General features: G+C 40.5%; 1 protein-coding gene across 10 annotated transcripts in view; it reads left to right on the top strand.

Annotated features, from left to right (window-relative positions):
* Window positions 1–27203, top strand: part of TNRC6A (trinucleotide repeat containing adaptor 6A) — a 112438-nt gene that overhangs the window by 65051 nt on the left and 20184 nt on the right. For 9 of the 10 annotated variants that reach the window (XR_005054131.2, XM_036991984.2, XM_036991982.2 and 6 more), the window contains 12 exons: window positions 4636–7215; window positions 8563–8739; window positions 9643–9818; window positions 10983–11015; window positions 12568–12648; window positions 12994–13045; window positions 24008–24150; window positions 24562–24708; window positions 24873–25010; window positions 25468–25596; window positions 26020–26097; window positions 26352–26562. Coding sequence is in view for 9 of the 10 variants with exons in the window: in XM_036991984.2 (XP_036847879.2) it covers window positions 4636–7215; window positions 8563–8739; window positions 9643–9818; window positions 10983–11015; window positions 12568–12648; window positions 12994–13045; window positions 24008–24150; window positions 24562–24708; window positions 24873–25010; window positions 25468–25596; window positions 26020–26097; window positions 26352–26562 (3945 nt within the window). In the remaining variant the exon portion in view is untranslated. The remainder of the gene's footprint in view (window positions 1–4635; window positions 7216–8562; window positions 8740–9642; window positions 9819–10982; window positions 11016–12567; window positions 12649–12993; window positions 13046–24007; window positions 24151–24561; window positions 24709–24872; window positions 25011–25467; window positions 25597–26019; window positions 26098–26351; window positions 26563–27203) is intronic. The other variant, XM_036991985.2, reaches the window with a different exon arrangement.

Below are 27203 nucleotides of genomic sequence, written 5' to 3'. Positions count from 1 at the left end.
AAAAGTTTGCCAACCTCTGGACTAGAGGCTGGAATAGGTGAAAGAAACATTTTGAACTTTCTCACTTAAGTGCTATTTAAAATTGTGCATCTAAGGTTTGCTCATATTCCCAACTATACCATTTCCTACTTTTGTTACTACTTAAGTAAATAAAACTTAAGTACTATTTATTTCTGAAGGTCTTTTCCTTTTGGTGAGATTAAAAGTCTTTAAAGCAGAAAGCACATATTATTTTGTTTGTTACAGGCAATATGTTTAATAAGAAAAATACATAAATTTTCTTGGCCCTAAATTCTTCCTGAATAAATTGTGCCATTTCTTTATAAATCACTTCAATTACCACCAGTCTGTATGCACTGCCCCCATATATCCTTTCTGACCTTTTGAATAGATCTTGTGTAATTGTGCAGTATTCTTTTTGAGGCATGGTTACTGCAGCTGCCCCCAGCTTCTAAGGTAATTTTGCATGAGAGTAGGATGCTGATGATATTTTGAATTTCGTATGCTGTCAGTAAAGTACAGTCTTCCAAATCTCAGTACTCTAGTGCAGTGTTTATACCTCACATTCAGTAAAACTCAGCTACTGCCCCCTTTCCTCACACCAGCACAGCATTTTACAATATTACTGTTTCTATTTCTTGGAAAAGCTTAATGATCATCTTCTTAATGATGTTCCTGTATGTTTATCCTCCAGATCATTTGTAATGGTGGATTTTGACTTCCTTTTCTGTAAGGGAAATACATTATTTGACTTCTTCCAATTCTGAAATAGTTTCTTTCTCCGTGAAACAGTTTAGTTGTGATTGCTAAGGAGTCCTGTTCCTTTTTATACCTTTAGTTAAGCAAGTATCTGTCTCCCCACCCCACCCACCCTCGACTCTTAGACTTCTAAGTTACATTTTTGTAACCAAAAGGTCCTTATGCTCCGCCCTTGATAAATGCAGTTTTCAAAATAGCCTTTTAATTTAGGGTTTTTTTTTTTGAAAGTATAGAGTAGATTAAAAACAGAATTTTAACTAATAATTACTGATGGCGTCTCTCCTTATTTTCCTAAATACATAGGAGTATATAGCAAAAGACAAATTTAGACCACTGCTACCTCCCAAGCCAGGTCACAACCATATTCTGAATTTTTTACTATTATTAAAAGTGATAGAATGGGTTTGCAAAATGTATTCTGTTTGCTGGTTATTTACTTTTCCTTCTTCCTTCCTTTGATGTATTCTGACATAAAAGTTCACTTTTTTTTTTGTAAGTAGTCAAATCTGTCATATTTTCTATGTTTCTTTATTTGCTTTTATGTACAAAAAATACTCATTCATGAATAACTTCATGATTTCATCTTTTAACACTTTAATCATGTGGAATTATTTTTGATAAATTTGAAAACTTTGTTTTGATAAATTATTTTGAAAAAAACTAAAAATACAAGTACTGAGTATTCCTTCTCTCCTACTGATTTAAAATGCTGACCTTTGACATGTTCTTGGGTCTGTCTCTGGATTACTTTCCTGTTCAATAGCAGTGCTTTTGTACGCTGGCAGTGTAATGCTGTTTGTTGCATGATGGAGCAATTACCCCTACCCCCCACTGTGACTCTTCTTTCTAAGATTTCTTTTGTATTATTCTCTCTTTTGTTTTACATGAATTTTTAAGTCACTTTAATCAAGCTACAGACTCTTGTTAGCAATTTCTTAATAACTGAATTAAACTTAGAACATTGCTACATCTTCCTATTCAGAAACAAGTTTCTATACTTACTCAAGTTGCTTTCTGTGGTCTGCAGTACAATCTAATATGTGACTAAGTATTTTTCTTAGCTTTATTCCAAGTTTCATTATAGTTCTTGTGAGCATCTTTTTTTCCATCATATTTTCTCATTGATAATTCCTGGCTTAAAGGAAAACAGTTGCTTTCTACATGTTAACCTTTTTTGTTTTCTACCATGTTTACCTTGTTTTTAGGTCATATTTCATCAGTTAGTACTTCCAGCAGAAGATTGAGTACTAGAGCTGATGACAAACATTCCTATCTTTTCTGTTTTTATGGGAATGCTCTGATGTTTCATTGTTAAATTCCAGGTCCACTCCTTTATTTTCACCTTAGGTAGGTTTATGTAATATTACTAATCTTATTTTCTTCCTGCTATATGGAAGTGACAAGACACACACACACACACACACACACAGGAAAAAGCAAATAATGGCAGCAGAAATTACTTTTGCTACAGTGTGTAAGAAAAGGATAGTAATAGGTGGATTGTTTAGATTTGGAGAAAAATGAGTGGTTTTGGGACTTGGTGATGTTTTGAATTTGCTGGGCACAGGAAGGAATTAGCATAAATCTTAGGTTTTAGGAAACTTGCTGAGATGAGGAAAACTAGTAAATAATCAGGATTATTTTCTTCCTTTGGGAGGAGGTGCCTGTGGGGTATAATCCAGGGGTTAGCATTCTGTTTGAGATATCTAAGCAGAGGTGTGAAATAAGCAAGTTGTGATACGATTTTTCATTTTGTTCTTTGTGAAGAAGACATGGCGAAATGAAAAATGTGCTTTAGAGACAGGACTGAAAAATAACACAATCATTAATATGCTTAGTGATAAAAATGACCCTCATTTATTAAGCACCTAATCTGGATCAGATATGGTTCAAAACACTTTTAATTGTTAGTCATTTAATTCTCAAATGTGAGGTGAATACTGTTACTGCTGTCACTTTATAGATGGGGAAACTAAGGCACAGAAAGATTGAGGATCTTGCCTGTGGCCACACAGCTAATAAATGGGAGAGCAGCTTTTTAACCCAAGCAGTCTAGCTTCAGAGTTGTGCTGTTAACCACTATGCCAATCTGCCCTTCGTGGAGCACTTATTTGAAGCCGGCACTGAGCTGAGTACATATGACAGTTTGGTTAACTAGACAACCAGGTAAAGAAGTACTGTTGTGTGTCCCCATTTGGTAGATTTGGTCATAAACTACTACCACGAGTCCAGACTTGAATCAGGTGTCTCCAGAGATACAGCAGTGTTCTTAGACACCTTACTTTATACCTAATGAGCAATCTTGAGTTTCTCACTTGATTTTCTACAAATGAACCTCTGAGCCTCAGTTTCCTTATCTACAAAGTGAAGGTAACACCTGTGCTCTAGTGTCAAAGCATTCAGGGACAGAAGGGCATGTAAAGTGCTTGATAGTGCAGGTGACTCTACTGCTGTGTAAGTGCTACTGTATTGATTGGTTTTTACCCAGAGAGACTGCCTGTCTTTTTTGGTATCCTTTATTTCATGAGAAAAATCGTCCTCTTGACCACTGAAAGATGACAAGCTTTATTTGGCAGCCTGGAAAGATGATTGTTAAGCAGGGATTGGAAATCAGAATCATTTATGGAACTTTAAAAATACTTCTGTTTGGTGAATTACATGTCTTTGGTCTCTCTTTAGTCCTTTTGCCTGCTGTGCTTTCTAGCTCATCACCCTTTGCTGCTTAATAGTGCTTTGATAGGAAATGATACAAAGTGAATCTGATTTTCCATATTAGCAATACTATAACAATGAGGTACATTTATTTTCTAGGCCTGTAACCCCTGGCAGTTGGTTCATTAACTCTGGGACATGACTTGAGTGTGTGTATTATTTAAAAGTACTGCATATGATTCTGATTACTGCTCTAGCACAGCATTACAGTATAAGCACCCCCCTAAAGACAGTCTAAATGCAGGCATCGTACATTAATATCTCAGGAATTTATAACTACCAGACCCTTAGACTGAATGAGAGTGATGAGTCTGGGGAAGTATCAGAAGCACTAGAACTGCCTGCCCTTCTTCACCAAAACAATTAGATGATAATTTATCGCAGTAAACCTAAAATCAGAGGATGTATGACTGCTCATTAATGATCTTCTGTGTCAGCAGTTGGTTTTTTAATTATTATAATTCTGTGATCTTTATATCAATTAATCATTTCTCTGTTTCCTTCTAATTAACGTGGCTGTGAAGGTAAATTAAGAAATTTTTATGAAACTAAAAGTATTCTTGTGTGCAGTGTTTCAGGTTGAATATGAATACTAATTAAATGAAAACATAATAGATAAGGCTTTGTAATTCTTATAAACTTGTTATAATAACCAAAACAGTTGTGAGAAAAGCCATTCTAAGAAAGGGAAGATGGTAAAGGATCTTTTTCTAATATACTTCATCAAGTTTTCCCTGTTTACTTGTCCTTACCCAGCTGCATCCCAGCTGCTGCTTTCCCATGCCTGGCCTCTAAACCTGGGTTGTTCCATTATCCTAATACATTTATACCACCTAGTCATTCCTGACTCCAGAATTCTTTTACTTACTGATAACGGTTTGTTCATTCAGCAAATATTTATTGAGGGGCTCTTACGTTCCTGGAGTACTACTGCTCTGGGCTCATAGGATAAAAATCAATGAGCAAAGCTCTACATTCCCTGCCTATGTGGAATTAGTTACTGGATATGGAAAGTTGGTGGCTGGGGTATAACCAATAATGCCCTTGTAACCATATTGCCAAGTATTATATCTTCTTAATTTTCAGGAGCTACTTACACTTAATATATTATAAGTGTATATTTTCAGACACTTCATAATTTTTTGTACTTCTCCTTTGTTCTAGACATAAACCACAATACTTCAGGATCCCATTATGAAAATTTGCAGCAGAGACCTGTGTCATCTCCAAATGACTCTAGCACAAACTGTAAGAATGCTGTTATAAGTGACTCCCCTGAAAAAGAAGCATGGCACTCAGTCCCTGGCAGTGATCCAGAGTTGGCTTCAGAATGCATGGATGCTGATTCTGCCTCCAGTTCTGAATCAGAGAGGAACATCACTATCATGGCTTCAGGGAGCACAGGAGGTGAAAAAGATGGTCTTCGGAATACTGGACTTGGTTCCCAAAATAAGTTTGTGGTTGGTAGCAGCAGCAATAATGTGGGCCATGGAAGTAGTCCTGGGCCATGGGGGTTTTCCCATGGAGCCGTAATAAGCACATGTCAGGTCTCTATGGATGCTCCTGAGAGCAAATCAGAAAGTAGCAACAATAGAGTGAATGCTTGGGGCACTGTGAGTTCTTCATCAAATGGAGGGTTAAATCCAAGCACTTTGAATTCAGCTAGCAACCATGGTGCCTGGCCAGTATTAGAGAACAACGGACTTGCCCTAAAAGGGCCTGTAGGAAGCAGTAGTTCTGGCATCACGAATCAGTGCAGTACCATAGGCCAGATGCCTAACAATCAGAGTATTAACTCTAAAGTGGGTGGCTCTTCTACCCATGGTACCTGGGGAAGCCTTCAGGAAACTTGTGAATCTGAAGTAAGTGGTACACAGAAGGTTTCATTCAGTGGTCAACCTCAAAATATTACCACTGAAATGACTGGACCAAATAACACTACTAACTTTATGACCTCTAGTTTACCAAACTCTGGTTCAGTACAGAATAATGAACTGCCTAGTAATACAGGGGCCTGGCGTGTGAGCACAATGAATCATCCTCAGATACAGGCTCCGTCGGTTATGAATGGCACTTCCCTTTCTCACTTGAGCAATGGAGAATCAAAAAGTGGAGGCTCTTATGGTACTACATGGGGTGTCTATGGTTCTAATTACTCTGGAGACAAATGTTCAAGTCCTAATGGCCAAGCTAATGGTGACACTGTGAATGCAACTCTAATGCAGCCTGGCATCAATGGGCCTACAGGCACTAACCTTCAAGTTAACACAAATAAAGGAGGAAATGTGTGGGAATCTGGGGCAGCAAATACCCAGAGTGCATCATGGGGAAGTGTAAATGGTGCAGATTCTGGAGGAAGTCGAAGAGGATGGGGAACTCCTGCACAAAACACTGGCACTAATATACCCAGCGTGGAGTGGAACAAACTGCCTAGCAATCAGCATTCCAATGACAGTGCAAATGGCAATGGTAAGAAGTTTACAAATGGATGGAAATCTACTGAGGAAGAGGATCAGGGTTCTGCCTCATCTCAGACAAATGAGCAGAACAGTGTGTGGGCCAAAATAGGAGGTACAGTGGAGAGTGAAGGTAGTACAGAAAGCACTGGACGCCTCGAGGAAAAAGCAACTGGGGAAAATCAGAGTAGAGATAGAAGAAAAATCGATCAGCACATATTACTCCAAAGCATTGTCAACAGAACTGACTTAGATCCACGTGTCCTATCCAACTCTGGTTGGGGACAGACTCCTATTAAGCAGAATACTGCCTGGGATACTGAAACATCACCTAGAGGGGAAAGAAAGACTGACAATGGGACAGAGGCCTGGGGAAGCTCTGCAACACAGACTTGTAACTCAGGGGCATGTGTAGATAAGACTAGCCCTAACAGTAATGATACCTCATCTGTTTCAGGGTGGGGAGAGCCCAAACCTGCTCTGAGGTGGGGAGATTCCAAAGGCTCAAACTGCCAGGGGGAATGGGAAGATGATTCTGCTGCTACAGGAATGGTCAAGAGCAATCAGTGGGGGAATTGCAAAGAAGATAAGGCCGTGTGGAATGATTCGCAAAAGAGCAAACAGGGATGGGGTGATGGACAGAAGTCAAACCAAGGGTGGCCCGTTTCTGCCAGTGATAACTGGGGAGAAACTTCAAGGAGTAACCATTGGGGTGAGGCTAATAAGAAATCTAGCTCAGGAGGGAGTGACAGTGACAGGTCCATTTCTGGTTGGAATGAACTTGGTAAAACGAGTTCTTTTACTTGGGGAAATAACATAAATCCAAATAATTCATCAGGATGGGATGAGTCCTCTAAACCTAATCCTTCCCAGGGGTGGGGAGACCCTGCAAAGTCAAATCAGTCTCTAGGGTGGGGAGATTCATCAAAGCCAGTCAGTTCTCCAGACTGGAACAAGCACCAGGACATTGTCGGGTCTTGGGGAATCCCACCAGCTACAAGCAAACCTCCTGGGACAGGCTGGCTGGGAGGACCTATACCAGCCCCAGCAAAAGAAGAAGAGCCCACGGGCTGGGAAGAACCATCCCCAGAATCCATACGTCGCAAAATGGAGATTGATGACGGAACTTCAGCTTGGGGAGATCCCAGCAAATACAACTACAAAAATGTGAACATGTGGAACAAAAACATCCCAAATGGCAGCAGCCGTTCAGACCAGCAAGCACAGGTACATCAGTTGCTACCATCTGCAAGTGCCGTGTCAAACAGAGAGGCCAGCAGTGGCTCCGGTAAGTTCTTACTTCAGGGCCTCTGATGGGATTACCAAATACTTCACAGTATTATAAACCTTGTTTCAGTTCACTGCTGCTGTAAGATGTAGGTAACAAAGTATTTGGATATGCTCACAAAGGCCTTGTCACTCCAGTCCAGGAGAAGCTTATAAGGAGACGTGTTCACCATCAGGGAGCAGAGCCCTGCCTCTGACACTACTGGCTGAGAAGTTCACATACTCCATCCTCTATAAGGAATGTCACGACAGGCAGACTTGGGAAAGTGGGGTCAAGTGGGAATGCTCTACACTCTTTTCAGTTCTTCTGAGTCAAGCTGTTAGTTTTTGGATCTATTACTTGACTTCAGTATCACCAGAAATAAAACAGGTCTTAGATACAATACTCTGCAAATACTAGGTATTATATTTGGCCTACAAGGGATTTATTTAAGTAGGAAAGAAATCCAAGTCTGTTAGATACAGTAAGTATGTGTGTGCACGTAAGAGCATTTGCTGTTGCGTTTCTAGTATAGTCCCACTTCCCTCTTAAAACAGGAATTGAATCCTGTCTCTGCAGATTATCTTGACAATGACATTACACCAAGTGTTACTGGAATGCATTGTCATTGGAGGGTTAATTGAGCAATAATCCCATTGGACATAGAGATAGAAAGGTTTTCATGAACTAAGCTTTCAGCACCTGGGTGTTTTTGTTTTTGTTTTTTTCCTGAGTATAGTTTATTGTATTGATTTAGGTTGAATTCTTAGAAAACACAGGTATGTATTTAAGGCGAAGGCTATTTTGATTCTTTTAAATAATATGTTGTTTGCTTTGCTTTGAGGAACCTAATACTTCAAAATTTTTAAGAAGCACTATTAAGCACATATAAATATAGAATACCTATTACCAGTTTTGTCATTAATTATTTTTTCCAGAAGAGTGATGTTGAAAGGTTGCACTTACAGTAAAAATTTTTTATACATTATTATCCATCTTGATCACCTGCTTTAATTAACTAGGTTTGGCTCAGAATGACTTGACTTTTCCAAGAGTTAAATTCATCTTGATAGGAGGATGACTCACCATAATTAAGGTCATTCAGAAGAATCTGCTCTACCCCTAGAGGGCAATTATGAAAGAAGAAGTGAAAGAAAAATTCACACCATATAGTTAAACTATAAAATGGGAAATGATTTGTCTTCTTACTTAAAACAGATGCCATCTCTTTTGCCCATCACAGGATCATTATTCAGTACATTTATGTGAAGGTCTTCATGTTTTGTTCCCTAAGTATTCCTACTGCCCTTTATTCCATTGTGCCTCCCTACCTTGTGCTGATGACTTCTTTTCCCACACTTTCTAAAGGCTGGGGTGAGCCCTGGGGGGAACCTTCTACTCCAGCCACAACCGTGGATAATGGTACTTCAGCATGGGGTAAGCCCATAGACAGTGGTCCCAGCTGGGGGGAACCCATTGCTGCGGCATCCAGCACATCCACCTGGGGCTCCAGCTCTGTTGGTCCACAAGCGCTAGGCAAATCTGGTAAGTTATTGATCATTCCTGGTAGCTGTTCAGTAGTAGTGGTGGTCTCTCATTGGCTATAATCAAGTAATTGGATAGTGTTTACAAGGTAGATAATGTATCCATCTATCATCATACTTGATGGTTTCGCTACTTGGCTCTTTGAATTTGTAACGTGGTTTGCTCTTCATCTTTCTGAATTTTCCTATCTTAGTTCTTCTATAACTGTGTAACTGTTAAGGATTTGCATATTGTTTAGATTTCCAAATCTAAATTATGTTTTAGTAAATTAGATTATCCAGAATAGGCAAGCAATTTTCAGGCTATCAAACATGAGAGACTGAATATAATAGTCATGGGGACATGTACCCACACTGTCTGGGTGAGGTTCCAGATAATTCCCTGAGATTCATACAGAATATGAGCAAAAGCTCAGGAAGGACCCACAAAATTCTGATGAGCATTGTCACTATCCCATAGGTTGGATATGGGATACCTAGCAGGAACTCCAAAGGCTGAATGTAGAGATACTTTCTGCTTATTACTTGTCATACTTTTTGGCCATTCTCCTTGAAAATATGTATCAAAATTAATTCTTTTAAATTTCATCCACACTTCTCCCTATGTGTCACCATGAGGATTGTTAGGAAGTGTGAACAAGAATACCACCATTGGTTAGGAACCCTTTATTTGTAAAAGCATGGGTGATGTTTTATTGAAGTTTTTAATAAAGATAAATTCTTATTTAATGGAACTTTTAACTCAGTATTTGACATACATTCTTGAATTGAAAATTGGGGATGGTTAATAAAAGTGGGTTTTCTAGGTTCTCCCCCTACCTTATCCCTTCAATGATTGCTCATCCTCCAGAAAGAATGGTTTGATTAAGATATGTTTCTCTTTGTATCACAAATCCACAATTAGGGCCAAAATCTATGCAAGATGGCTGGTGTGGTGATGATATGCCATTGCCTGGAAATCGCCCCACTGGCTGGGAAGAGGAAGAGGATGTAGAGATTGGAATGTGGAATAGTAATTCGTCTCAAGAGCTTAACTCATCTTTAAATTGGCCTCCATATACAAAGAAAATATCATCGAAGGTAAACATTTCAAGGGCAAAGCCCTTGAAACTTGAAATTCCCAAGGTAGTTCACCCTCAGAAAATTAACATTCTACCTGCCCATTTATGGCAATCAGTATAGTCCAGGCAGTCCCCAACTTAGGTATAGCCTCTTGAATGGGCAGCCACCTAGAAAAACATAAGACCACAGGAACTTCCTTTCTCCCCACTGCTACAGCTTGGGGTTTCCCTCCTCCTCCCCCTCTGCCAGTGCTGCCTGGGACAACCCGCCCCCCACCCCCCCAGGGTGGTACCTGCACTGGTGAGGATGCAGAGAAGGGCAAATCTCCATGTTGACCCTTTCCATCCCACTTTCCAGTTCATCTCCCATTCCACCTCCTCGCCTGGAGTTCCCAGCCTTCCCTTTACCTAGAGTCACCGTCCTCCTTATCTTTGACCCTCCCCTATTGAAAAGGTCCCTTGACAAGAATCCCTAGGAATGAGCCAGATTTGGCTTTGCTCTTTTGTTTGTGGACAGATGTTATTCCCAAACCTGACTGCACATAAGAATCATGCTGCATTTGTTAAAAGACTTCCTGTTCCCCAGGCTTGCTCTAGTTTTGGAAATAGGACTGAGTTTCTTATCCTGAAAAGTCTCCCCAAGTATTGCTGATGAAGAGCCAGGTTTGAGACCAACTGATTAGAGCACTAGTTCTGAAGAGGTGGTTCTGAATGCTGGTCTCATTTACCCTGGGGACTATTTGCAAAATAGGTGCCCAGTCCCCCAGTTAATTCTTACACATCTTCCTCACCTAATTTGAGAATAATTTCTTTTTGTTGGCACCTTAGAGTCAACTATGCAGTAGCTTGTCTAGCTCCCTTTGAATCCTGGGATTCTAGTCTAGGACCTGCCATTTTTCATTTTTTAAATTTTTTCATTTGGCTGAATTTGCTTATTGCCTCACTATATACCTTATGAAGCTTATAGCTTTCCCATATTTTACATAAATCATTTAATCCTCATTACCTTCTGAGATATAGAATACTGATGAGGAATTTGAATCTGGAAAAAGTGTGGTGACTTGCCCAAGTTTGTATAACTAATAAGTAACAGAGTAAGTACCTAAGTTTAGGTCTTCCAATTCCAAACCCTGTGTTCTTCCCACTGGACCATGCTGTTTTGTGACTTTGTCTTTCCTTACAGGGTCTGAGTGGCAAAAAAAGGAGAAGGGAAAGGGTGTGTAGCCTTTTTACTCTTTCTCCTTTGTTTCTATAGTAAAAAATCTTTTAGAAAGCAACTGCAAACATTTATTTAGCCTCTGCTGTGTGCCAGGTACTGTGCTTGGTGCCAGGGGTTCAAAAACATGAGAATATGAGCTATACCTTCAAGGAGCTCAGAGTCTAGCATGGGGCATTAGGAGAGCACTGAGGAGTGTCAGCTTGAATTTGGAAGATTCCTGGGGTGGGACGTGTTAAGGAATAGTAGCCTGGCATGCTAAAATGTAGAATTTCTGGAAAGAGGTAACAGGTGCTCTGGCTCTGTAGTTAGATAAAGGGCACGTTGTAAAGTGTTTTCAGTACCATGCTAAATAATTTGAACTTTGTTCTGTATAAAATATGGAGCCATGAAATTGAATAAAAGTTAACATCAGTTTTTGTTTTTTTTTAAATAAATTCCTTTTAAAGAGAGCTAACCAATGATAGTATAAAAGATATATTGGAGCAGAGGAGAAGCGAGAGTTAAGGATCTCAGGAAACTTCTTCACAGTCATTCAGCTTAGAAAGGAGGGCCTGAATTGGGAAGCAGAAATGGATATATAGTGGAAGGGGCTGATTTGAGAAACATTTCAGAATAGAATGGACAGAAGAGCTTGGAAGTCAGTTAGGCATGGGGATGGAGGTGAAAGAGGAAAAGGAATGAAAGGTGACCAGAAGTCTCAGGGTTAGCTGCTTGCTTCAGGATGGGGGAAATTATGAAGCTGTGTTCTCTTTCAGTCAGAAGGAACAGGCAGTAGCAATGGGAAAGGGAAATTGAGGAAGAGGCTGAGAATGGTCCTGTGATCCTCACATGAAAGGGAAACCTTGTCTCTGTGGCTTCCAGACTCCTATATACCAGATTGCTGACCATGGGCCGTTCATTCTCTCAATTCAAGTCTCAAAGTAATTTCTGGACTGCTCATACCCCACCCAGCCACAGAAGGCCAACACCTAATAGGAGAAATCCTAGCTCCAGCTGCTGCTGGGGATATTGTATTCTTGCCAACCCAAATTGAAATTTTAAAATACTTCTCCATATGGAAATGTGTTTTTTTGTTACAGTGTACCATAGCATAATTAAATTATGGGTTAAATTGGTTTCTTTTGACTAACCTGAGAACCTAATGATTATTTTTACTTTGATTTGGTGTGAGAATTCAACAAGTCCAAATTACAGTTGATCTTGGAATACATACTTGTAAACAGGAAGCTATCTGATGTCTTCATTATTCAAAGGACCATTTTTCTTTTTGTGGGTCACTGAGGCCATTTGCTTCTGTTTTTTCCTTCTGACTGCTTGCCTTTAGAGATTTCTCTGTACATTACAGCTATACCAGAGGACTGGAGCAAAGGAAGTTGAAAATCAAATAAGTTGATTTTTAATTGCTAATGACTGATAAAGAGTTGGTTGGAGGAGAACTTATTGGCTAAAAATGAGAGTTGGGAATTGTCTTTAAGTGTTACTGATCCATCACTATGCTCAGATAAATAGAGATAGCCATGGCATCTTTCTGCTCTTGTATTTTACAAAGGGAATGATGAAAGGTGGAAACAAACAAGAAGAAGCATGGATAAATCCATTTGTAAAGCAGTTTTCAAATATCAGTTTTTCGGTAAGTGTTTCCTTAGCTGCTCCTGCCCCTTTTAATGGGGTCCATAAATTTACCCTCCTTTCATTTTTTGTTTTCTTAACAAGTTATTCTTTATCTTTGAGTCCATATGAGTATGCTTGAGGTTAGAGTAAAATAGACTATGAAGCCTTTCTTATTTTTATGGTTTCAGCTAAAAACACTGGTCAGTATAATCTTTTCTAAGTGTATATGTGTATGTGTGAAAAATGAACTTTCATGATCCCCTGGGATTTCACAAATAATGAAATAAAGTAAAATTCTTCCTTTTTAAATTTATTTTCATTGATAAGTTAAAGCCTGCTAACATGCTGCTTTTTCATAATTCAGAGAGACTCACCAGAAGAAAATGTACAGAGCAATAAGATGGACCTTTCTGGAGGTAAGAAAAAATTAACAGTTCAAGTTCATATTCATCATTAATGGACAAACATACTTGTGGCATGATCTTACTGAGAGAGTGCTGACCGAGACCAGGAGAGGGGAGACCCGAGTTCCTGCTGCAGGTACTCCTGGGCTCTGTAGCATATGTTAGGATGCAGTGATGCTGTGCGCTGAGGGGCCTGTAAAGTGCAAATCCAAGGTGGCAGCCCCTGATTACTTCAAATCTAGTCTTATCAAGAGTGAGCTAGCTATCTAGGTTGGGTGATAGAGTCTTCTTAATTTAGGGAGCTGTGTACAAAGGTTCAGATATATGGCAGAAACATCTTAAACCATACTGGAAAAATGTCAAATAGCATGTAGTGGGAGAAGCAGTTTAAGGTGTTTGTGATGGTAGGAGTGTTTAATGGTAAAAGCCTCACCGAGGTGAAGATGTTAGGAAACTAGTAGGTGCTAAGTCACAGGGAGTTTGGGGGTCTGAACTTCATTCTAAAAGTATGCAGTTAAAGAATTTTAAACATTAGAATGACATTTGTTTTATGTTGTAGGTTAATGTTCTGGAAAAATACATTGGATTTTATTTTAGAAAAATAATCATGGCTATAAATTGAAAATACCTAAGCCAGAAAAAATTGGCAACAGAGGACAGACACTGCCCATAGCAAAACCAGTTAGAGATTTGTTGCAGTAGTCACTGAGAACTCTCACAGAGCTCTAAATTAAGACTGTAGGTAGGAAGAATCTAATTCAATGAAGATAACAGGAGTTAGAGTCAACAAAAGTCAACAACTGATTTGATCCAATTTATTACGGAGGGTGAGGGAGTGGGTGTGATAAAAAAAATGGTTCTGATAAGTGAGAGGAACCAAGATGGCAGCATGAGTAGGGCAGCGAAAATCTCCTCCCAAAACCATATGTATTTTTGAAAATACAACAAATACAACTATTCCTAAAAGAGAGACCAGGAGAATACAGTACAACAGCCAGGCTACATCTACATTTGCGAGAACTCAGCGCCTCACAAAGGGGGTAAGATAAAAGCCGTGGCCTGCAGAACTCAAGCACCCTCACCCCAGCTCCTGCTGGGAGGAGAGAAGTCAGCGCACGGAGGGAGACAGAGCCCAGGACTGCTAAATACCCAGCCCTAGTCATCTGCACTGGGAGTGCAGACACAGTGTGTGGTGTGCTGGATATTAGGGAAACGTAACAGTAAAACCTGTGACTGGTCCCCACAGCCAGCTCCCCTGGCACAAAAGAAAAGAGTGATTTTTGAAAGTCTTAAAGGGACAGGGGCCTCACAGCTGGATGAAAGCGTCCCAGCACACTCAGCTCAGCAGCTGGGAATCCCAGGGAACTGCAGGTGCCCTAACCCTCTGTGAGGCAGGGCAGCTCTGAGGCCCCTCACAGTGATAAGCAGCCTCTCTTCCATTCCCCCTCCGGCGCAGCCCCGCCATAGCAAGGGAGCAGCCTGAGAGCAGTCGCACCCACAGCAACAGCCCAGAGATTCCTCCGCAGCCGCCTGGGCCAGACTCAGAGGCCCCATCACCACGCAGCTGCCCAGCACAAGCCGCTAGGTGTCGCCAGTCTCACAGGAGAGGAAGGTGACCAGCAAGCGGGAAGGGACTTTGTTCTCCCAGCTGACACATGTGCCAACTGCCCACGATTACCTCTATTGCCATGAAAAGGCAGAAGAATTTGATCTAGACAAGAATAACCCAGACAACCCCTGAGAAGGAGCCTGGGAAGATAAATTTAACCAGTCTTCCTGAAAAAGAATTTAAAATAAAGGTCATAGCCATGCTGATGGAGCTTCAGAGAAAAATGCAAGAGCTAACGGCTAAAGTTGGGATGGAGAATACAGAAATAAAACTATCTCTGGAAGGACTTAAGAGCAGACTGAATGACGTGCAAGAGACCATTAATGGAATAGAAATCAGAGAACAGGAACACAGAGAAGCTGAGGCAGAGAAAGATAAAAGGATCTCTAAGAATGAAAGAATATTAAGAGAACTGTGTGACCAATCCAAACAGAATGATATCCACTTTATAGGGGTACCAGAAGAAGAAGAGAGAGAAAAAGGGATAGAAAGTGTATTTGAAGAAATAATTGCTGAAAACTTTCCCAAACTGGAGGAGTAAATAGTCTCTCAGACCACAGAAGCCCACTGAACTCCCAACAGAAGACACCCAAGGAGGAAAACACCAAGACACATAATAATTAAAATGGCAAAGATCAAAGACAAGGACAGAGCATTAAAGGCAGCCAGAGAGAAAAAAGGTCACTTACAAAGGAAAACCCATCAGGCTATCATCAGACTTCTCAACAGAAACCTTACAGGCCACAAGAGAATGGCATGATATATTTAATGCAATGAAACAGAAGGGCATTGAACCAAGGATACTGTATCCAGCATGATTATCATTTAAATATGAAGGAGGGATTAAACAATTCCCAGACAAGCGAAAGGGAATTTGCCTCCAACAAACCACCTCTACAGGGTATTTTAGAGGAACTGCTCTAGATGGGAGCACTCCTAAGGCTAAATAGATGTCATCAGAGAAAATAAAATCACAGCAAAGAAAGCAGAACAACCAAATACTAACTAAAGGCAAAAAATAAAATCAACTACTCCCAAAAGCAGTCAAAGGAAACACAAAACGGTGCAGAATAAAACACCTAAAATATAAAGAATGGAGGAGGAAGAATAAGAAGGGAGAGACATAAAGAATCATCAGACTGTGTTTATAATAGCTCAATAAGCGAGTTAAGTTAGACAGTTAGATAGTAAAGAAGCTAACCTTGAACCTTTGGTAACCACAAATCTAAAGCTTGCAATGGCAATAAGTACATATCTTTCAATAATCACCCTAAATGTAAATGGACTGAATGCACCAATCAAAAGACACAGAATAATAGAATGGATAAAAAAGCAAGACCCATTTATATGTTGCTTATAAGAGATGCACCTCAAACCCAAAGACATACACAGACTAAAAGTCAAGGGAGGGACAAAGATATTTCATGCAAACAACTGAGAAAAAAGCAGGTGTTGCAGTACTAGTATCAGACAAAGTAGACTTCAAAACAAAGAAAGTAACAAGAAATAAAGAAGGACATTACATAATGATAAAGGGGTCAGTCCAACAAGAGAATATAACCATTATAAGTATATATGCACCCAATACAGGAGCACCAACATATGTGAAACAAATACTAACAGAATTAAAGGACAAGCGAAAGTAAAGGGAATTTGCCTCCGACAAACCACCTCTACAGGGAATTTTAGAGGGACTGCTCTAAATGGAAGCACTCCTTTAAAGGAGGAAATAGAATGCAATGCATTCATTTTAGGAGACTTCAACACACCACTCACTCGAAAGGACAGATCCACCAGACAGAAAATAAGTAAGGACACAGAGGCACTAAACAACACACTAGAACAGATGGACCTAATATAATAGACATCTACAGAACTCTACACCCAAAAGCAGCAGGATACACATTCTTCTCAAGTGCACATGGAACATATTCCAGAATAGACCACACAAAGAGCCTCAGTAAATTCAAAAAGATTGAAATTCTACCAGCCAACTTCTCGGACCACAAAGGTATAAAACTAGAAATAAATTGTACAAAGAAGTGACCAAATTAAAACAGATCAAACAATATATGGAGACAAATGACTACAACAGCACAAAGCCCCAACTTCTGTGGGACGTAGCAAAAGCAGTTCTAAGAGGAAAATGTATAGCATTCCAGGCCTATTTAAAGAAGGAGGAACAATCCCAAATGAATAGTCTAAAGTCCCAATTATTGAAATTGGAAAAAGAAGGACAAATGAGGCCTAAAGTCAGCAGAAGGAGGGACATAATAAAGATCAGAGAAGAAATAAATAAAATTGAGAAGAATAAAACAATAGAAAAAAAATCAATGAAACCAAGAGCTGGTTCTTTGAGGAAATAAACAAAATAGATAAGTCCCTAGCCAGACTGATTAAGAGAAAAATAGAATCAACACAGATCAACAGAATCAGAAACAAGAAAGGAAAAATCACGATGGACCCCACAGAAATACAAAGAATTATTAGAGAATACTGTGAAAATCTATATGCTAACAAGCTGGAAAACCTAGAAGAAATGGACAACTTCCTAGAAAAATACAATCTTCCAAGACTGACCAAGGAAGAAACAGACAATCTAAACAGACTAATTATCAGCAACGAAATTGAAGCGATAATCAAAAAACTACCCAAGAGCAAAACTCCTGGATTTACCACAGAATTTTATCAGACATACAGAGAAGACATAATACCCATTCTCCTCTAAATTTTCCAAAAAATAGAAGAGGAGGGAATACTTCCAAACTCATTCTATGAAGCCGGCATCACCCTAATACCAAAATCAGACAAAGACCCCACCAAAAAAGAAAATTACAGACCAATATCCCTGATGAACATACATGCAAAAATACTCAATGAAATATTAGCAAACCGAATTCAAAAATACATCAAGAGGATCATACACCATGACCCTGCATCTCAGGGATGCAAAGATGGTACAACATCCGAAAATCCATCAACATCATCACATAAACAAAAAGGACAAAAATCACATGATCATCTCCATAGACACTGAAAAAGCATTCGACAGAGTTCAACATCCATTCATGATAAAAATTCTCAATAAAATGGGTATAGAGGGCAAGTACCTCAACATAATAAAGGCCATATATGATAAACCCACAGCCAACATCATACTGAACAGCGAGAAGCTGAAAGCTTTTCCTCCAAGATTGGGGACCAGACAGGGATAACCACTCTCCCCACTGTTATTAACATAGTACTGGAGGTCCTAGCCATGGCAATTAGACAAAACAAAGAAATACAAGGCATCCAGATTGGTAAAGAAGAAGTCAAACTGTCACTATTTGCAGATGACACGATATTATACATAAAAAAACCCTAGACTCCAGTCCAGAACTACTGGAACTAATACCAGAATTCAGCAAAGTTGTAGGATACAAAATTAATACACAGAAATCTGAGGCTTTCCTATACACTAACAATGAAATAATAGAAGGAGAAACCAGGAAAACAATTCCATTCACAATTGCATCAAAAAGAATAAAATATGTAGGAATAAACCTAACCAAAGAAGTGAAAGACCTATACCCTGAAAACTACAAGACATTCTTAAGAGAAATTAAAGAGGACACTAACAAATGGAAACTCATCCCATGCTCTTGACTAGGAAGAATTAATATTGTCAAAATGGCCATCCTGCCCAATGCAGTCTACAGATTCAATGCAATCCCTATCAAATTACCAACAGCATTCTTTGAAGAACTGGAACAAATAGTTCAAAAATTTACATGGAACCACCAAAGACCTCAAACAGCCAATGCAGTCCTGAGAAGGAAGAATAAAGTTGGGGGTATCTCGCTCACCAACTTCAAGCTCTACTACAAAGCCACAGTAATCAAGACAGTTTGGTACTGGCACAAGAACAGACCCACAGAACAGTGGAACAGAATAGAAACTCCAACATTAACCCAAACATATATGGTCAATATACCATAAAGGAGCCATAGACATACAATGGGGAAATGACAGCCTCTTCAACAGTTGGTGTTGGCAAAGCTGGGCAGCTAGATGTAAGACAGTTTGAAACTGGATTACTGTCTAACTCCATACACAAAAGTAAATTCAAAATGGATCAAAGACCTGAATGTGAGTCATGAAACCATAAAACTCTTAGAAGAAAACATAGGCAAAAATATCTTGGACATAAACATGAGTGACTTCTTCATGAACATATCTCCCCGGGCAACGGAAACAAACGCAAAAATGAACAAGTGGGACTATATCAAGCTGAAAAGCTTCTGTACAGCAAAGCACACCATCAATACAACAAAAAGGTATCCTACAGTATGGGAGAATATATTCATAAATGACAGATCCGATAAAGGGTTGACATCCAAAATATATAAAGAGCTCACCCACCTCAACAAATTAAAAGCAAATAATCCAATTAAAAAATGGGCAGAGGAGCTGAACAGACAGTTCTCCAAAGTAGAAATTCAGATGGCCAGTGGACACATAAAGATGCTCCACATTGCTAATCATCAGAGAAATGCAAATTAAAACCACAATGAGATAACACCTCACACCAATAAGGGTCACCACCATCCAAAAGACAAACAACAATAAATGTTGGTGAGGTTGTGGAGAAAGGGAAACCCTCCTACACTGCTGGTGAGAATGTAAATTAGTTCAACCATTGTGGAAAGCATTATGGAGGTTCCTCAAAAAACTCAAAATAGAAATACCATGTGACCCAGGAATTCCACATCTAGGAATTTATCCTAAGAATACAGCAGCCCAGTTTGAAAAAGACAGATGCACCCCTATGTTTATCGCAGCACTATTTACATTAGCCAAGAAATGGAAGCAACCTAAGTGTCCATCAGTAGATGAATGGATAAAGATGTGGTACATATACAGAATGGAATATTATTCAGCCCTAAGAAGAGAACAAATCCTACCATTTGCAACAACATGGATGGAGCTAGAGGGTATTATGCTCAGTGAAATAAGCCAGGTGGAGAGAGACAAGTACCAAATGATTTCACTCATAAGTGGCGCATAAGAACAAAGAAAAACTGAAGGAACAAAACAGCAGCAGAATCACAGAACCCAAGAATGGACTAACAGTTACCAAAGGGAAAGGGACTGGGGAGGATGGGTGGGAAGGGAAGGATAAAGGGTCAGGGGGAACAGAAAGGGGGCATTAAGATTAGCATGTATAATGTGGTGTGGGAGGCACGGGGTGGGCTGTGCAACACAGAGAAGACAAGTAGTGATTCTACAGCATCTTACTACTCTGATGGACAGTGACTGTAATGGGATTTGTGGGGGGGACTTGGTGTAGGGGGAAGTCTAGTAAACATAATGTTCCTCATGTAATTGTAGATTAATGATACCAGAAAAAAGAAAAATGATTCCCAGCTTTCTTGCCTGGACAGTTAATTACGTGGTAGTATTACTGTATTAGTCTTTAGTCCAGGGAGGAGAGAGAAGGTACATGGTAATTTGAACATGGACAGTTTACTCTGGTAATTCTTTACATTTATATTAACAAGGTATTAGCTGGTAACCAATAAAGAGATCATGGATAGCAGATAGAAGTCATTAATGTTAGGACTGAGATAGCGAGGAAAAACCCCCTTCTCACATCCCATCTGACTGCAGGGCTGAGATCCATACTGTTGGATGTGACCTTGGCTCACTGCATGGCAGAGGTCACTGGTGCCACGCTCAGAAAGGCAGGAAATCTACCTTGTAGGGGAGGCAGCTCACTCGAAACACTCTGCTGGGGGAGCTGCTAACCAGGGGCAAGGGGAGCCCTGCTGCCAGGGAGCACACCAGAACCAGGGACCACAGCCTTTCTGCATGGAGTGTCTCCCCTGCAGCCTCTGCTGACAGCTTCAGGGTTAGCTGGCAAAGGGAAAACTTGTAAGAGGCCCAGAACCATTTTTTTCACAGAGCCCTCAAAGGTGAATTTGGAGCCAAGGGCTGTAAGTCAGGGGTGGCACGGTGCACCTGCCCTTGACTACTCAGCTTTCCTGGGCACCCTCTACACGTTTCAGTCCCACTGCGACGGTACAGGGGCTCTTGCTGTTTCACAAGACACAGCTTCCTATCTAAAAAGTGGAGACATTTGCCATCTCAACAAAATGAGACACATAGTCCCAAGATTCATTGTATTTGTCACTAGCTATGATTTGATCCCTCAAATTCAGTGACTGGGTATTACCTAAATTGTATTACCTTTCAGCAGCATGTGAATAAAATAAAAATGGGGAAGAGAAAGAAGGAAGTGATTGATCTATACAAATAACTACATACATGTAACAATTACTACTGTCCTCGTTTCTCATTTTGGTCACAAGCTGTCATTGGTGTCTGTAGCTTCCTGCTCTCTCTGCCCATTCCATACTTGCCCCACTCACAGCTTCTCTGTGAAGTACCTTAGCTTCTCTGGGTTCTTCTGCTGGTGGGTGATCCAAACCTTCATCCACAAACTATCTGGGCCCTCAACTGTCCCGCCTTTTTTGGTTGCTGTAGTTTTTCATTAGCCTTTACTACTGGGCATGGAATTTCTAAGAAGCACCTGCAGAGAATCCCTTGCTTCCAGGGAACTCAGTGCTTTCAGTTTGTATTGGGAAACTGATTTTCCCTTGGTAATTAGAGTTAGTCACTCCAGTCGGATGAGGCCCCCTTTTGCCTGCTGGATGAGTGGCAGAATGTGCAAGTGCAGTGTTCATCTTCCAGGCCACTGTGTCTTCTGGTGGAAGCGTTCTCATGAGGACTAAAATCACTAAATTTGCAGTTGCCGGAACAGGAAGCAAGGATTCTCTAAGTGCCTTATTAGGTGTGGTAGTATGAGAAGCCACTCCCACTTTTACCTTTTGATTCCTAGGCCTATTTTAGTAATGTGGGAGGTACTGTATCCTGCCTTTTAAGACAGAAGCCCATACTTGTAGGACATTTCCTCCCAGCCTGCCTTGCAACTGAGTGTTCACTAAGTGATCTGTCAATTTGGCTAGCTACTTTTGGGTCATGCTGTACGTGGCAACACCAGTTAATCCCATAGGCATGAGACCATTACTATACTTCATTTGCTATGAAATGAGTTCCTTACTCAGACACAGTGCTGTGAACAGTGTGCCATGACAGTAGATAAGGCGTTTTGTGAGACCATGCGTGCCAGAAGCTTTACAGGCAGGAAAAACAAATCCATATCTAGAGTATGTGTCTGTTCCCATGAGAACAAGGCTCTGCCCCCTCCATGGCCCACTGAAGGTGCTGTGAAGCTGTGCTGGTCGAACTTGCTGGAAATCTGCCCTCTAGGGTGCTGGGAAAAGCTGTTCATGAGACACTGTGCTACAAAGCTGGAGGTATATGGGAATGCTGGGAGCTGGCCACTGAGTGTTGCTGACCACCTTGCACTGCTGGACTAGGGTGCGGGAGAAGCCACCTACATTACACTACCACATCCGACCAAGTGAGCATATTGGACCAGGAAGCAAACCTTCCTCCTGTAGGAGCTCTCCAGCACCCACTGCTGACAGCCTCAGTGCCAGCTGGCTGAGGAAAAAATGTAAAGAGCCCAGATATATTTTCAAAGAGCAGTCAAAAGGGGTGAATTTGGAGCTAAGAGACAGTAAATCAGTAACTGGCCATTATTTGAGATAAATAAAATAGGAGTAACAGATTTGATATACAAGACATTGAATTTAAAGTTCTTATGAAAACCATGTGGTGATGTCCAGTAAGCAGAAAGTCTGGATGTGGAGCTCAGAAGAGGTAGGGCTGGAGATAATAAGTGTAAGTAATTAGACATCCATGGTTGTAAAGCCTCAAAAATAGATTGACGAGAGATGTGGTTGTCAGGGAATAGATTTGACAGTGGGGGTTGGAATGAGTCACGCGTGATCTTCCTAGAGGATTGGGCAGGCTGAGAGGAGACTGCTGTATTTGGTCAGCTGGCTTCCAAAGGGATGCAGAAGTGTTGGAGGGATGGTTTGTGAAGAAGATGCAGCATACTGCTCTTTTAAAAGATAATATTTGGGTAGGCAAAAATAATGTGCGTTATCAAAAAAGAACAGCTTGGAAAGGAAAGAGACTTAGAAAGAAGTAGAGTTGTCTGGGTGTAGTTACAGGATTAGATGTGGAGGCTGGGGAGGAGAGTTCAGTGTGGCTCGCTTGGGTGTATCAGTAAGCGAGAAGAGGTTGTTGCAAAGGATTATTGACATTCAAGGGAGAACTCATAGAAGTGCTGAAAGGTGAGTTCGGATATCTGACCCATAACTGGAACAGTACTTCTGGCAACCGACAGCATTTTAAAATTGTAACTATTTTAAGAATACTTTTCTTTTGTTGAAAGTTTTTCCTCCCCACTTGCCTGGAATGAGGGTAGTAAGGGTGAGGGGTGAGTATTATGAGGTGGCAGTGGCAACAGACATCTCAGAGAGGGACAGCAGTGACACAGAAGTGATGGGTAAGATTTCAGGACTGAGAAAATGTGGAGAATGAGGAACAGGGAGGTGGGAAAAAAGGGTTTTTTCAAGTTGAAAACCAAGGTTTCAAGGCTGTATAACTGGGAGAAAAAAGATGCCACTTTTAAGACCAATGAAGGAAGAGGTGGTGGAAATTACCACGTGCTTGGTTTCACCTATTACAAGTGACATTGGTATGTCCCAGTATTGAAGAAACACAAAGTGGGTTCCGCTGTAAAGAGAGGAGGCCAAAGCAGAATGGTCTTTTGGTCAGGATGTGGAGCAGAGAGCAGTGCTCACTTTTAAATGGTTTGTTGAAGTAGGATGGTAGCTTGGGAGCTGAGTATTCAAGCAAAGATGTTGCAGGATGGAGGGTTTCCATGAGAGGAAGTCCTGTTTATCGGAGAGAAGTCAGAATGAGGGGAGTAGTGGATAGAACAAGACCTCAGAGAGTAGGATAGATGAAAAACTGGTCTCGTTTCCCCATCTGTTAAATGGGGGTGATAGTAACAGAATTACAAACATTAAATCAGAACACCTTTAGAACAGTACCTAGCACATAGTAAGCATCTGTTACATGGTGGTTTGTTATATTGCTGTTTTTGTTATTTATTAATGGATATTGTGTTTTTATTATAAAATTAAGCAAATCAAAGATGACCAAAGGTGTCTTAACCTTCCATTTACTAGTCTGTTTTTGAGTTAATTGGTTCAATAAAATAACTATCTGCTAAACCCAATTTTACTTGTGAGGAATGCAAGTGCATTTTTTACACACCTTTGTCAAGGCAGAAGTCACTTCAGTCTGGGAAATGAGCATTTTGCTTTCTACTATAAATTTATCTGAAACCAACTATGTTAATTTTCTTCCTACTTGATAACGTAGTCTCCTGCATTTATTAGGAATGTTACAAGATAAACGAGTGGAGATAGATAAACATAGCCTAAATATTGGTGATTACAATCGAACGGTCGGGAAAGGCCCTGGTTCTCGGCCTCAGATTTCCAAAGAGTCTTCCATGGAGCGCAGTCCTTATTTTGATAAGGTAAGTTGTTTGTTTGTTTGTTTGTTTGTTTGTTTGTTTGTTTGTTTGTTTTAGTCCTGTGGCTAATAAACCACTTAACAGCATAATTTTCTCATTAGTATTTTAGAACATTTAATATAAAGTGTTATAATCCAGTACCAAATCCTGTTACTGGATTTGTAGTTCACTGTCCTTTTTATGTCTCAGTTTAGCATAAGGATTTCATTTATATATTTTCTTCTTAATTCCATAAAATATATTTGGTTCTTTTTATATACTCTAGCATTAACACTAATCTGATCTCTTCTGTTTTCTACCTGTTTCCTGTTGATGCTGGAATGTCATGTGACTTCTCTTCTGTTCCTGCAATGATTTCTCCCTTCCACTTGTTTGCTTGGCTGGTGTTGCACGTCTTTTTGTCTGTCCGATCAGGATGGCATTGTAGCAGATGAATCCCAAAACATGCAGTTTATGTCCAGTCAAAGCATGAAGCTTCCCCCTTCAAATAGTGCACTACCTAACCAGGCCCTTGGCTCCATAGCAGGGCTGGGTATGCAAAACTTGAATTCTGTTAGACAGGTAAGTCCACATATGTATTTTAGGCTCTCTGTTGAATGATTTGTATAAGTAATAATATCTCTCTTATGTGTCGTTATTGTGTAGAAGTCAGTATTACAGGATGATAGTGGGATGTTTGTCCCTAAGGAATCGCACTGTTGCTGTGTTGTGGTTTGTTTCTGTAGAATGGCAATCCCAGTATGTTTGGTGTTGGAAACACAGCAGCACAACCCCGGGGCATGCAGCAGCCTCCAGCACAACCTCTTAGTTCATCTCAGCCTAATCTCCGTGCTCAAGTGCCTCCTCCATTACTCTCCCCTCAGGTAAACAAAGACCCACTGTACTGTCTTCTGTTTACCTGGAAGAGAGCCTTGGATAATGTTTTATTTAAGTGAGATGACTTGTTGATCCTAATATTTATTGGCATTTTTGAGATGCAAGCTAATTCTGAATTAGTTCTTAATATAAAAGGATGTAGGTAGGGTGAAGAAAATGAGGCAATGATAATTTAAATCTAAAATTTACCATTGTCTATAAAATGTCTTGAGCAGAGGACAATAGCAAAGTAAATTGACTGGTTTAAGATTCATCTCTGTCATCTTTTGCTTAACCCATGAAAGGCCATAGGGAACAGTAAATTAGTAAAGCAAAGAAAGACAATTAGAAAAACCGTCCAATGATAGTCATATTTAATTGCTTATTGATAATTTACAATATGCAGTACATTTAGTTTGTTTAGTTGTTTTATCACCATTATTAACTCACCATTGTGATCCTAAGGTTCCAGTTTCATTGCTGAAGTATGCACCAAACAACGGTGGCCTGAACCCGCTCTTTGGCCCTCAACAGGTAGCCATGCTGAACCAGCTATCCCAACTAAACCAGCTTTCTCAGATCTCCCAATTACAGGTGAGTAGAATAACAGACTTATTCAATAAACTATTCAGTGTCTACTATGTGCTAAACACTAGACTCTGGGAAGCATTGCAGTAAACGAAACAGTCTTAGTTACGGCCCTCGGGAGCTTAGTCTAGCAGTGCACAGATAGTGAACTCGAAGGGTAGAATTCTTTGTGAGCAAGTCTAGCCAAGTATGGGGTAGCATGGTCAGAAAAAATTTCCCTGATGAAGTGGAAATTTATACTGGACAAAAGACTGAATTCAGCAGAATGGCCAGAGAGTCCAAGGAAAAGATTGTGCTTGAAGAGGCAGGACATGGCTGGCACTGACTAGAGGAAGCCCTGCCTTTGGAGTCCATCTGGCACAGTCACTCTGAAGCATACTACTCTTGGATGGCATGATACCACTGACCTTTTTTCAACCTTCCCTGCAGCGATTGTTAGCGCAGCAGCAAAGGGCGCAGAGTCAGAGAAGCGTGCCTTCTGGGAACCGACAGCAACAAGACCAGCAGGTAGACCAGACCCTTCCCCTTGCCGCACAGAAACTCAGCTTGAACGCTGCTTGTGCAACAAGAGGCGGGGTGCTTTTATTTAAAATGCAGTGAAATACGGTGTTTATGCAGGCATCTTTTGCCCAGGAGTCATATTAACTGGTATATGGGGACTGTTCACCTTCCTGTGGAGAAATATGAATTCAAAAGGGAGGAGGAATATGTGGGTATCTGTAAAGAGTTCTCCACAATTTTTCCCATTTTGTTGTTTTCAGGGTCGACCGCTTAGTGTGCAGCAGCAAATGATGCAACAGTCTCGTCAACTTGATCCAAACCTGTTGGTAAAGCAACAGACACCGCCATCTCAGCAGCAGTCAATCCATCAGCCAGCCATGAAATCTTTCCTTGAAAATGTCATGCCCCACACTACACCTGAGCTGCAGAAAGGGCCATCACCAATAAATGCTTTCAGCAACTTCCCTATAGGTGGGTTTCCCTGTGGCCAGAGCATTCAGCAGATGCACAGAGATCGCAGGCTTACGGGTTTCTCTTACCTCCTAGTGCAAATCCCTTGTGGAAGCCACACGTTCTTGAACTGTTCTCTCTCCGAGAGTTGCCATACCTCTTCTAGGGTTAGCCTGTCTTCATGCAGGGGGCGCCTCTCTCCATTCAAGAAAATGACAATATTTGAAAAATTCCACACTTATTTTCAGTGGGTTAGAATAAAGAGAATATTGCTTCTTAATACCCTGGTATCTGGTAAGATGTGCAGGGGAGGGGAGGACTGAAATTACTGTTAGGAACAGCACACCAGAGACATTTTGAGCAGTGCTGCTTTTGGGGAAACAGCTGGGAACAGCCACCTCTGTAGTTGACAGAACCTGAAATTTTAGTTACTGTCTAAATACTTAAGAAGGGTTACTCATCTCAGGTAGAAAAATGGGGTGAGAGAGGGTTGTTTTTATTACATTTGTGATAGCTTTTCCCCATCCCTATATCATTGTGTCTCTAAGCTTTTATTCCCACTGGAAATTTCAAACTTGTATGTTTTCTCTTTCCTTAGGTCCCCTTTTGCTTGTGCCTTGGATTATATTTTGGCCCTGATTGCTCACACCCTATTCATTAGC

This window comes from Manis javanica, chromosome 10 (genome assembly GCF_040802235.1).
Source record: "Manis javanica isolate MJ-LG chromosome 10, MJ_LKY, whole genome shotgun sequence".
NCBI classification, from domain to species: Eukaryota; Metazoa; Chordata; class Mammalia; order Pholidota; family Manidae; genus Manis; species Manis javanica.
The sequence above is the reverse complement of the archived record's forward strand: the minus strand, read 5'-3'. Positions and strand labels throughout refer to the sequence as shown.